Raw genomic sequence first — 13,389 nt, forward strand, 5'->3', positions numbered from 1 at the left:
ACCACTCTCTGACTTCTATCGGTTAGCCAGTTCGTTATCCAACTGGCCAAATTTCCCACTATCCCATGCCTCCTTACTTTCTGCATAAGCCTACCATGGGGAACTTTATCAAATGCCTTACTAAAATCCATGTACACTACATCCACTGCTTTACCTTCATCCACATGCTTGGTCACCTCCTCAAAGAATTCAATAAGATTTGTAAGGCAAGACCTACCCCTCACAAATCCGTGCTGACTATCCCTAATCAAGCAGTGTCTTTCCAGATGCTCAGAAATCCTATCCTTCAGTACCCTTTCCATTACTTTGCCTACCACCAAAGTAAGACTAACTGGCCTGTAATTCCCAGGGTTATCCCTAGTTCCTTTTTTGAACAGGGGCACGACATTCGCCACTCTCCAATCCCCTGGTACCACCCCTGTTGACAGTGAGGACGAAAAGATAATTGCCAACGGCTCTGCAATTTCATCTCTTGCTTCCCATAGAATCCTTGGATATATCCCGTCAGGCCCGGGGGACTTGTCTATCCTCAAGTTTTTCAAAATGCCCAACACATCTTCCTTCCTAACAAGTATTTCCTCGAGCTTACCAATCTGTTTCACACTGTCTCTCCAACAATATCGCCCCTCTTATTTGTAAATACAGAAGAAAAGTACTCGTTCAAGACCTCTCCTATCTCTTCAGACTCAATACACAATCTCCCGCTACTGTCCTTGATCGGACCTACATTCGCTCTAGTCATTCTCATATTTCTCACATATGTGTAAAAGGCCTTGGGGTTTTCCTTGATCCTACCCGCCAAAGATTGTTCATGCCCTCTCTTAGCTCTCCTAATCCCTTTCTTCAGTTCCCTCCTGGCTATCTTGTATCCCTCCAATGCCCTGTCTGAACCTTGTTTCCTCAGCCTTACATAAGTCACCTTTTTCCTCTTAACAAGACATTCAACCTCTCTTGTCAACCATGGTTCCCTCACTCGACCATCTCTTCCCTGCCTGACAGGGACATACATATCAAGGACACGTAGCACCTGTTCCTTGAACAAGTTCCACATTTCACTTGTGTCCTTCCCTACCAGCCTATGTTCCCAACTTATGCACTTCAATTCTTGTCTGACAACATCGTATTTACCCTTCCCCCAATTGTAAACCTTGCCCTGTTGCACGTACCTATCCCTCTCCATTACTAAAGTGAAAGTCGCAGAATTGTGGTCACTATCTCCAAAATGCTCCCCCACTAACAAATCTATCACTTGCCCTGGTTCATTACCCAGTACTAAATCCAATATTTCCGGTGCAACTTAAATATTATAGCTTGTTTCAGCCACACGCTCCCAACATCACACACGCTCTGCCCTCTCAGTCTGCAGACGCGCGCCTGGAACCCAGCCCCGGCCGAAAGCTGCAACCTTAATGTAGCATTTAGTAGTAATGCTCTTAGCGTCCTTCTCAATGGTGGAGGACTTTCTTTGGCACAGACTTAGTTTCTTTAAAAGTATCCCACTGGCCTCTCTATACCTGACTCATCATCCTGTAGTAACACCGCTCCCAACCCCAGGTCGCTGGCATCCGTGGCCATTTTAAAGTGTTTGGAAAATTCAGGGGTGGCCTGCACTGGTTCGCTTACCAATATGGCCCTCAATTCCTCAAAATATATTTGACATTCTGTGGATTGTTGCCCGTTTCTGCAATACATTACTCAAAGGTATTGCCAAGGAACTAAAGTTAGGTACAAATCTTCTATAGAACCCACACATGCCGTGCCGAGGAAGCTCTTAATCTCCCATTTCGTTTTGGGAATGGGGAACCTAGTAACACCCTTACATTAGCTGTTCTGGATATCACTTGGCCCTATCCCACAACATGTCCTAGGCAGGTCATTTTTGCTTTGGCAAGCGCGCTTTTGGCCAAATGGATGACAAAATCAGCCACCTGCAATTGTTTAAGTAACTCCTCCAATTGCCCTACTTGCTACTTCCATGTGTCACTGTAAACAACCACGTTGTCCAAATAGTCCACGCAGCGAGGCACCCTAGCCACTACTGGATGAATGCGTCATTGAAATGTAGCTGGTGCGTTTTGAATCCGAACGGCATCACTTTACACGGATTCAATCCCCTTGGAGTCACAAAGGCAGATATTTCTTTAGCCCTGGGCGTTAAAGGAACCTGCCAATACTATTTAAACAAATCAATTTTCGAAAGGCACGAGGAACTGCCTGTCCTATCGATACAGCCCACCAAGTTGGGAACCGGATACAAATCTGTTTTGGTGATGGCATTGACCTTCTGGTAGTCTATACAGAACTGGGATGTCCAATCTGACTTATGTACTAACACGACCGGCCAACTCCAGCTACTCTTACTCAGGTCAATTCAATGATTCTCCAACACGTGTTGGATTCCCACCCCTATCTGAGTTGGTTCCTGTGGGTTCAGTCGACATGGATGGTGTTCTATCAGGTTGGAGTCACCCACGTCCACATCATGTCAAGTTACTGTAGTACACCCCAGTGTGTCCCTACAGATCTTCTTATGTTTTTCCAGTAGCTTCTGAGATCTTTTTGTTGCTCCTCTTCTAAGTGTGCAAACTCAGCATCTAACTGTTCTAGTATTATTATATTTGCTAGTCGTACAACAGGAGGGTCCAGGGTCGCTCTGCGAACTGTCAGTCTCTTCCCCTATTTCTGTCCTCCTTCAGGACGGCGTTGGAGCACAATGGTTTGCACTGTTGCTTCACAGTGCCAGGGTCCCAGGTTTGATTCCCGGCTTGGGTCACTGTCTGGGCGGAGTCTGCACGTTCCCTCTGTGCCTGCGTGGGTTTCCACCGGGTGCACTGGTTTCCTCCCACAAGCCCCGAAAGACGTGCTTGTTAGGTGAATTGGACATTCTGAATTCTCCCTGTGTACCCAAACAGGTGCCGGAGTGTGGTGACTAGGGGATTTTCACAGTAATTTCATTGCAGTGTTAATGGAAGCTTACTTGTGACAATAATAAAGATTATTATTACTACTGCTACCACCTGACACACTGGTTCCTACTTATCTTCTTCCCTATGACGGTGTTTTTCCATCATATTCATGTGACCCAATCAATCTTAGACAACTCCAAATCCATTATTTGTGCTTCGAGAACAAAAGGAAACATCCTTTTTTTCCAGGATATGGATGATTGGTCCCATTGGGAGTTAGAATCCAGCTGCCTACTCACTTGGCGTGCTTGCGTATAAATCATCACATCACCCAAAACAACAGGATTTCTCTGGGGAAGAGAAACCCAGTCTGTAGGGGGTGGGAGAAGAAGGGGGACACACTAATAAATGACCCACTATCAGCGAGCAGAGGCACAAACACAAGAACGAACCCAAATCTCCAGAGATGTAACTCCTCCCACTGGTTCGTCTGGACCCAGGGGGAACCCTCAACGTTTCAGGCATCCTTATGCTGCTGAATTCTCATCCTGAGCAACAACAAGCAAATCCGGCTGAGCGGGCCTGCAAAATTCCACCCGCAAATTATTGTCTCACCCACTCCCAATAGACACAAGATCCCTAGGCATTGCTCAGCAATAACCTGCTCACGGCCGCTCATTTTGGGTTCTGCCGGGATCACTCAGCTCCTGACCTCATTACAGCCTTGGTTCAAACATGGACATAGAGCGGAATGCCAGCAATGAGATGATAGTGACTGCCCTTGACAATGAGGCCGCATTTGATCATATATGGTATCTCAGCTTCACGACATCGCTGCATGATTTCCTCAGGGTAGTGTCCTCGGCCCAACCATCTTCACCTGCTTCATCAATGACCTCCCTTCCATCATAAGATCAGAAGTGGGGATGTAAGGGCAGCACGGTGGCGCAGTGGGTAGCACTGCAGTCTCACGGCGCCGAGGTCCCAGGTTCGATCCCGGCTCTGGGTCACTGTCCGTGAGGAGTTTGCACATTCTCCCAGTTTTGATTATCATAGAATTTACAGTGCAGAAGGAGGCCATTCGGCCCATCGAGTCTGCACTGGCTCTTGGAAAGAGCACCCTACCCAAGGTCAACACCTCCACCCTATCCCCATAACCCAGTGACCCCACCCAACATTAAGGGCAATTGTGGTTACTAAGGGCAATTTATCATGGCCAATCCACCTAACCTGCACATCCTTGGACTGTGGGAGGAAACCGGAGCACCCGGAGGAAACCCACGCACACACGGGGAGGATGTGCAGACAATGACCCAAGCCGGAATCGAATCTGGGACCCTGGAGCTGTGAAGCAATTGTGCTATCCACAATGCTACCGTGCTGCCCCACGTGAGTTTCGCCTCCACAACCCAAAGATGTGCAGGGTAGGTGGATTGGCCATGCTAAATTGCCCCTCAATTGTAAAATATGAATTGGGAACTCTAAATTTTTTTTTTAAAAGACGTGGGGATGTTGCAGATGACTGCACAATGTTCAGCACCACTCGCGACCCCTCAGATAATGAAGCAGTCCATGTTCAAATTCAGCAAGACCTGGACAAAATTCAGACTTGGCTGACAAGTGGCAAGTTACATTCGCGTCACACAGTGCCAAACAATGACCATCTCCTACAAGAGAGGATCTAACGATCGCCCTTGACATTCAATAACATTGCCATCGCTTAATCCCCCATAATCAACATCCTGGGGGTTACCATTGATCAGAAACTGAACTGGACTAGCCACATTAATACTGTGGCTATCAGAGCAAGTCAAAGGCTAGGAATCCTATCGTGAGTAACTCACCTCCTGACACCCCCAAAGCCTGTCCACCATCTACAAGGCACAAGCCAGGAGTGTGATGGAATACTCTCCACTTGCCTGGATGAGTGCAGCTCCAACAACATTCAAGAAGCTCAACACCATCTAGGACAAAGCAGCCCGCTTGATTGCTCCCCCTTCCACAAACATTCAAACCCTCCACCACCAACAAACAGTGGCAGCCGTGTGAACCATCTACAAGATGCACTGCAGTAACTCACCAAGATTCTTTACACAACACCTTCCAAACCCACAACCACTACCATCTAGGAGGACAAGAGCAGCAGATACCTGGGAACCCCACCAGCTGGAGGGTCCCCTCCAAGTCACTCACCACCCTGACTTGGAAATATATCGGCATTCCTTCACTGTTGCAATGTCCTGGAACTCCCTCCCTAACAGCACTGTTGGTGTACCTACCCCTCAGGCACTGCAGCGGTTCTAGAAGGCAGCTCACCACCACCTTCTGAAGGGCGACCAGGGATGTGCAATGAATGTGGGACTAATCAGCGATGCCCACATCCCATGAATTAATTTTTTAAAAGTCAATGAGGAAAGAGGATACAAGATGGACTGAGCCATCTCAGGCCAGCAGCGCGGGTTCAATTCCCGTACCAGCCTCCCCGAACAGGCGCCGAAATGTGGCGACTAGAGGCTTTTCACAGTAACTTCATTTGAACCCTACTTGTGACAATAAGCGATTTTCATTTAATTTCCCCTGTGATTTTCTCCAGTTAAACTATAGAATTACAAATGAGTCGATTGGCCCAAAAAGCAATTTTGAAAGCGAATGGGGTACAGACATACACAGAAACGAATTAGGAGTAGGCCATTCAGCCCTTCCAGCCTGGTCCTTCACTTGATAAGATCATGGTTGATCCGATCACGGCCTCAGCTCTGCTTTCCTGCCTAACCCCCTATGCTGTCATTGGTCTTCGTCTCAAAGGGGGTGGGATTTTTTTTTTTTAAAGTTGCCATTACGTTGCAATTTTTCTCATGGGATCCTGATTGCCGAAGTTTGTGTTGCCTGGCTGGTGCCTGAGTCAAGGCAGGGGAGGAGCTGGGAACGGGAGGGGAAGGATTCGATTGTTGTGGCCCAATGGCAGAGATGGGACTAGGAAGGAGATTCTAAATTAAAAAGCAAATCAACAAAGGTATGAGCCACAAGAAAATCGGCATAGGATAAATAAGATTAGAGGGTTAAATACACAGCTCAAAAAATGATGTGGGACAAATGGGATTCGATTGGCACTGGCAACAGTACGTGTGAAAGAGACGGTCTATTTGCTCATGGGACGTGGACATAGCAGGCTGGTCCAGCATTTATTGCCCATCCCTAATTGCCCTTCAGGGGGCAGTTAAGAGTCTGGAGTCACATGTCATAGAATTTACAGTGCAGAAGGAGGCCATTCGGCCCATCGAGTCTGCACCGGCTCTTGGAAAGAGCACCCTACCCAAGGTCAACACCGCCACCCTATCCCCATAAACCCAGTAACCCCACCCAACACGAAGGGCAATTTTGGACACTAAGGGCAATTTATCACGGCCAATCCACCTAACCTGCACATCTTTGGACTGTGGGAGGAAACCGGAGCACCCGGAGGAAACCCACGCACACACGGGGAGAACGTGCAGACTCCACACAGACAGTGACCCAAGCCGGAATCGAACCTGGGACCCTGGAGCTGTGAAGCAATTGTGCTATCCACAAGGCTACCGTGCTGCCCCGTGCTACCGTGGCCTGCCGTGTAGGCCAGACAAGGATGGCAGCTTTCCTCTCTCCCTAAAGGACATTAGTGAATCAGATGGGTTTTTAACGACATTGTCAGTAGTTTCATGGTTATTATTAGACTTTTAATTCCAGGTTTTTATGGAATTCAAATTTCACCATCTGCAGTGGTGGGATTCGAACCTGGGTCCCCAGAGCATTACTCTGGGTCTCTGGATTACTAGACCAGTGACAATACCACTACGCCACCACCTCCCCTTAACTGGAACTACGCAGAGACCAGTGTATAGGCAAATTGTATTACTGGGTTGTAGAGAGCACATTAAACTGAATAGTGGGGACGGGGGACAGTTCACGAGTGCAAATTTGTAAAGTTAAAAGTAAGGGCAAGATCATGATGGAGGGCAGTGATGCGGGTAATGGGTAACCAGAGTTTGACAGGAAGGGACAGAGTGTACAGATATTAGAGTGCAACAGCAAATAACGTAAGGCAAAGTGGTAAAAAGATTGAACTAAAGGCCCTTTATCTCAATGCATGCAGCCTTTGTAACAAGCTGGGTGACCTGATAGCACAAATAGAAATTAATGAGTAGGAAATGAGACAGGTTGCAAACTGACCATTGTTGTGTGTTCAAGGGTATTTGACAGTTCAGAAAGACAGGAAGACAGGAAAAGGAGGTGGGGTAGCTCTGTTAATAAAGGATGAGATTTGTACAAGAGTGGGAAATGATCTTGGTCAGAGGATCAAAATGTAGAATCAGCTTAGGAGGGATTTACCGAACTTCTCGTGCCAGATTTGATGATGTGACGAAGCTGCTGAATCTCGTGAGAGGCCTCTTGCGAGATTTGCGATGCTTGAAACGTCTTCTGAGAGTCAACCGAACCTCAAGAGACGTCGCGATCTGGATCTCGCCCTCGCTGGGAATCATTCAGATCAGCATATTTAACTGAGCCAATAGGCTCATTTAAATATATCTGTGCGGTATTCTCCCGGGGCCTGGGAACCAACAGCGTCCCCAGCGAGCCTTCAACCGGGTGCCGTTTAGTACTGCTCCACTCAAACAGCATCTTGGGGGGGTGTCTCCCAGGGTATTGGAGGCCCCAAAGTGGTCGGGCTCTGGGAAGGGTGGTAGCCTGGCATTCCCGATGGCAACTGGGAACCTTGTACACCACATCAATGCCATTACCCTCATCAGCCCTCTCTGTTAGCTCTTATAAAAGCTCCAGTAAGTTAGTTAAACACAATTTTCCCTTGGGAAGTCTTTCTTTAATTAACTTTGCCCATGTGACTATTAGTTGTGTCCCAAATAATCATTTTTACCAGTTTCCCCACCACCGAAGCTGACTGGCCCTGAAGATGTTGGACTTAGCTTGACACCTTTTCTGAAAAAGGGTGTAAAGTTTGAAAATCTCCCGCTCTCGGCCACGACCTCCAAGGAAGACTGAAAAATGATGGCCAAGGCTGCCACAATTTCCACTCTCACTTCCCTCATAATCCTTGGGCGCATCTCTTCCTGGTGCATAACAAATTTTAAGTACAGACGGCCTATCCAATACCTCCTCCTTGCCAATATTAAACCCTTCTAGTGTCTGAATTACTTCCTCTTGCACCACAGCTTGTGAAGCATATTCTTCCTTAGTAAAGACAGGTGCAAAGTAATAATTTAATAACAGCTCCTGCCTCCGTGCATAAATCCCCTTTTTAGTCCTTAATTGGCCCTACTGCCCTTTTTACCACCCTTTTACTATTTATATGCCGATAGGAGACTTTGGGATTCCCTTTTATGTTGGCTGCCAGTTTCCATTCATACTCCCTCTTTGCTTCATCACCTCCCCCTGAACCTTCTGTAATCAATCTGGTTCTCAGTTGTATTTTGTACCGGGCATCTGTCGGAAGCATGTTTTTTTTCCTTCCTTAATTTCCATCTCGATTGTTTACCCTACCTTTCAGGGGGTACACCTTGACTGTGCCTATAATACCTCCACTTCATAGGCAGCCCATTACTCAGCTACCACCTTTCCTCCCAACCTTTGACTCCAATGTATTTCCAGGTCTGTTCTCAATCTGTTGAATTTGGCTTTCCACCCAGTTAATTATTCTTGCTCTGGATTGTTCCTGGTGCTTTTCCACAGGCAGCCTAAGCTTTATAATACAAACAAGTTTCCTGCTCACCATTACTGGGACAAAGTTTCAATTCCAGATTTTATTAATTGTTTGAATGTAAATTCCACCCGCCGTCATGGTGGGACTTGAATCCCATGGTGGGACATGTCAGCAGACCATTAACTGGGGTCTCAAGATTGCCAGTTTAGTGACATTATAACTCCCCCCACACCCCCTTCAAATGGCTGCTGGATGATGCGACCATCAATTCACTCAAGTACTCGGGTCGGAGTAAAACAGTGGTTTTAATTAACCATCAACTTTGCCTGCCTGTGACTGGTACATACCGAGGACAGTCCCACAGGCCAGCAACTCTTATACTCCTTCAAAGGGGCGGAGCCCGTACATGCTCCAACATCCTCCAACATCTCCCCCTGTGGGTGAAGCCATACAATGGCCCACAGATAAAACCCACAGGGTTAATAACATAGAACATAACTGGTGAATTAACTGCATTTACATTCACCACACTGGACATGTTTAGCTTTGATGCAGCTCAATTCCTCTCTTGCCCATGTACCTATCTAGCAACTGCTTAATTGTACTTATGCTATTTGTCCAAATAGGAACTGGAATTGCCGGAGGAGGTGGTGGAAGCAGGGACGATAGTGACGTTTAAGGGGAGTCTCGACAAATACATGAATAGGATGGGAATAGAGGGATACGGACCCAGGAAGTGTAGAAAATTTTAGTTTAGACGGGCAGCATGGTCGGCACGGGCTTGGAGGGCCGAAGGGCCTGTTCCTGCGCTATACTTTTCTTTGATCTTTGTTCAATGTTTGTAGCGTGTTGCACATTAACACCTATTCAAATAAAGAATTTTCCCCCCTGAATTTCTTTGTTCAATGTTTGTAGTGTGTTCCACATTAACTCCTATTAAAATAAAGATTTTTTTCCCCAGAATTTTTCCTGAATTCCTTATTGGATTTACTAGCAACTGTCTTATATTTACGATGCCTAGCTTTGGACTATGTCCAGAATCTCGGCCTAGTGCTCTGGGGTCTTAGATTCAAATGCCACCATGGCTTTGGAACGTCTCAGTAACGGCGAACCTGAAACTATCATCGATTGTTGTAGCAACCCATTTGGTTCACTTATGTCCCTTCACGTCGGGGTCATAATTTTAGGGCAGCACAAGTGGATAGCACGGTGGCTTCACAGCGCCAGGGTCCCAGGTTCGATGCCCCGCTGGGTCACTGTCTGTGCGGAGTCTGCATATTCTCACCGTGTGTGCGTGGGTTTCCTCCGGGTGCTCCGGTTTCCTCCCACAGTCCAAAGACATGCAGGTTAGGTGCCCTTCGTGACCAAAAAGGTTAGGGGGGTTATTAGGTTACGGGTATAAGGTGGAAGTGGGGGCTTAAGTGGGTCGATGCAGACTCGATGGGCTGAATGGCCCCCTTCTGCACTGTATGTTCTATGTTTAGGGAAGGAAATCTGCTGTCCTTACCCGGTCTGGCCTACATATGACTCCAGACCCACAGCAATGTGATCGGCTTTCAACTGCCCCTGTGAAATGTCTTAGAAACCACTCAGTTGTACCGGACTGGTCGTTCAAGTAGGCAGCTCACCATGAACGTCTCAAGGGCAATTAAGGATGGGTAAAAGAAATGCTGGACCTCCAATACCCACATCCCATGAAAGAATAAAAGTGAAAACCATTTCTTTACATTTACCCAGTCAACTCCGTTTAACCTCCAATATTCTATTTGAGAGCGTAATAAAATTGGGATTTAGCTTATTCTCTCACCACAACAGTACGGAATCAGCAGAATCTCGAGCTGGTCCTTTTAGGCCTCATAAACAACGGCAAAGTCCAGGGAAAAAAAGAGACAAAAGCAGACGCTACCGGGATTAGATATCAAAGGGCAGGATATGCCAGACTGTGTGTATCAGCAGTGAGAACATTGACAACTTTGATCAACTTCCATGCCATCAATCTCCGTCAATTTGAGCATCAAGCTAATTCAGACAGTGCGTAATGAAAAGACAGTTCAGTTATTAAATAAAAACAATCTAATAATATATTCCCAGAGCTCGAGGAAAACACATTAGATCAGCAGTAATACTCTGCTCAATGCTGTTAACCTCTGTTGCTCCTTAACTCTGTTACTGTTGACAAGTAATTAGAATTGTTTTTGTGAAAAAGGGGCTCGGAAGGATTTGATGAAAACAAAACTCCAGAATTACAGCAGTAAGACAGGCCCAGAGCCGATACAATTGTTTCTCTCAACAATCTTACCTTGAGCAGCTCCTTCGGGAAGTCTTTCCCATCATTCAGTCCTTCCAAGTTCCCGATGAAGTCGGAAGAAGACATCCTCTTGCCAATGTTCTGCGATCAGAATAAGAGGAGGTTCAGACCCAAAGCGAAAGAGAAAGGCCTCTGAGCGCTTGAGAAAACTCTCTGATTTCCCTTGGTGTTGTCTGTGGTATGTCAGAAGCTACACGGTGACATGGAAATTGGCGGGGTTGTTGATAGTGAGGAGGATAGTCTTCAGCTACAGACTGATATTGATCAACTGGTAAATTGGGCAGATGGAATTTAATCCTGATAAGTTTGAGGCGATGCATTTTGGGAGTAAGGGTAGGATATACATAATGAAGGGTAGGTCCCGAGGGAGTACGGAGGAACAAGGGGACCTTGGTGTACAAGTCCATGGATCTCTGCAAATGGCAGCAGGGGTAGAGCCAGGTCACAGAATATAGGAGCAGCGAGGTCTTGGTACAACTTTATGAAACATTGGTTCGGCCACAGATGGAATATGGTGTGCAGTTCTGGTCACCACACCAGCAGAAGAACGAGACTTCACTGGAGGAGGTGCCGAGGAGATTCACCAGGATGTTGCCTGGGTTGGAACGTTTCAGCTATGAGGAGAGTCTGGAAAGGCTGGGTTTGTTTCCTCTGGAGCAGAGGAGGCGGAGGGAGGAGCTGATAGAGGTGTACAAAATTATGAGAGGCACAGATAGGGTAGATCGTGAGAATCCTTTTCCCACGGCAGAGGTGTATCAGATCAGAGGGCATAGGTTTACAGTGAGAAGTGGTTCAGAGGGAACCTGAGGAAACATTTCTTTCACCCAGAGGGCGGTAGAAATAGGGAACGTGCTGCCCGAGAGCAAGGTGGGGGCAGGTAATCTCGCAACATTTTAGAAGCACCTGGACGAACACTTAAATCACCAAGGCTTCGTAGGTTATGAACCATGTGCTGGTAAATGGGATTAGTATAGATTGGTGTTTGGATGGTCAGCATAGACATGGTGGGCCAAAGGGCCTGTTTCTGTGCTGTATGGCTCTATGTGGCTTCCAACCAGAAACAGGTCATTCAGTCCAAATTGTCTATACCAGTCTTTATGCTGCCCTCAATCTTAACCTTTTTATTTATTGGGCATCACTGGCAACGCCAGCATGTATTCCCATCCTTAAGTGTCCATAGGTGGTGGAGAGCTACCTTCTTGAACCGCTGCAGTCCACGTGGTGTAGGCACACCCACCGTGCTGTTAGGGAGGGAGTTCCAGAATTTTGACTCAGCGACAGTGAAGGAACGGTGATCTGGTTCCAAGTCAAGATTGTGTGCTGCTTGGAGAGGAACATCCAGGTGGTGGTATTCCCATGTATCTGTGGGCCTTGTCCTTCAAGCCGGTAAAGGTCATGGGTTTGGAAAGTAATGTCAAAGGAGACTTGGTGAGTTGCTGCAGTGCATCTTGACACACGGCTGTCACTCCGTGTCAAGGGTGGAGGGAGGCAATACGAAAAATGATGGATGGGGTGCTTTGTCCTGGATGGGGTCGAGCTTCTCAAGAGTTGTTGGGGCTGCACTCATCCAGGCAAGCGGACACAGGCTCGAGGGGCCGAGTGGCATTCTCCTGCTTTTAATTTGTATGTTCAGGCGGAAAATTAGAATTCTCTCTCCCCAAAATGCTGTTGAGGCTGGAAGTCAAATGAAAATATCGTAACTGAGATTGACCATTTTTTGTTGTGTAACACAGGATGGATACGTGAAGTTAAGATAGAAGTCAGCCATGGTTTAATTGAATGGCGGAAGATACTCAAAGAGTTGAATGGCCTCCTCCTGTTCCCAGCCAATTCTGACTGAACAGTATAATCAACACCTTGTTTCACAAATGATGAATCTTTGTTCCGAGGCCATCAATTTAAGTGGAGAGAATTTGGTTGCTATTGGTTGCAAAGTCACCAGTGAACTCAGTCAAACGTAGCTCCTGTGAAGCTGTTATCATTCTGAAGCCCAATTACTCGGCTGTCTAGTGGTGGTGACTCCCATAACAGCGTTGACTTTGCATGTGTGGAGTTAGGAAGTTGAGGTCACGTTGGAATTCCGAATCCCTGTTAAAACTTAGTCCGTGGCCTCCAGCAAGACATTTATTTAAGCGATTGGCAGAATGTAAAATTATTCCGGTTGGTGATTGTAGGACTATGTCACAAGCCAAATCCAGCATCCATTAAACTCTGCAAGATATATTTCCTGCACTGTTTGGGATGTTCCTCTTAGTAATTTGTGCTTAATATCCAAAAGCTGACTACCCTAACTTTAACAAAGATTCAAAGCTTGGATCAGACTCTAATCAGTGCCACAAGGCAGGGAGACCTGTTTCCCTACTCTTTGTATAGACTTGCCAAGCTCCCCTGATGTTGCAGATGGGGAGTCAAGACCAAAGATGGTCTGCAGGTGAAATGCAGCGAGAGGCTAAGCCATATTTGGATCAAGGCACGTTTTGAAA

The 13,389-nt window shown here is 46.8% G+C and overlaps 1 protein-coding gene across 9 annotated transcripts in view; it reads right to left on the reverse strand.

The window, feature by feature from the left end:
- LOC140403531 (PH and SEC7 domain-containing protein 1-like) overlaps positions 1-13,389 on the reverse strand; it is a 213,322-nt gene that overhangs the window by 37,244 nt on the left and 162,689 nt on the right. For all 9 annotated transcript variants that reach the window (XM_072491496.1, XM_072491497.1, XM_072491498.1 and 6 more), the window contains one exon: positions 10,898-10,987. In XM_072491496.1, the coding sequence (XP_072347597.1) occupies positions 10,898-10,987 (90 nt within the window). The remainder of the gene's footprint in view (positions 1-10,897; positions 10,988-13,389) is intronic.

Source organism: Scyliorhinus torazame, chromosome 28 (assembly GCF_047496885.1).
Source record: "Scyliorhinus torazame isolate Kashiwa2021f chromosome 28, sScyTor2.1, whole genome shotgun sequence".
Lineage (NCBI taxonomy): Eukaryota > Metazoa > Chordata > Chondrichthyes > Carcharhiniformes > Scyliorhinidae > Scyliorhinus > Scyliorhinus torazame.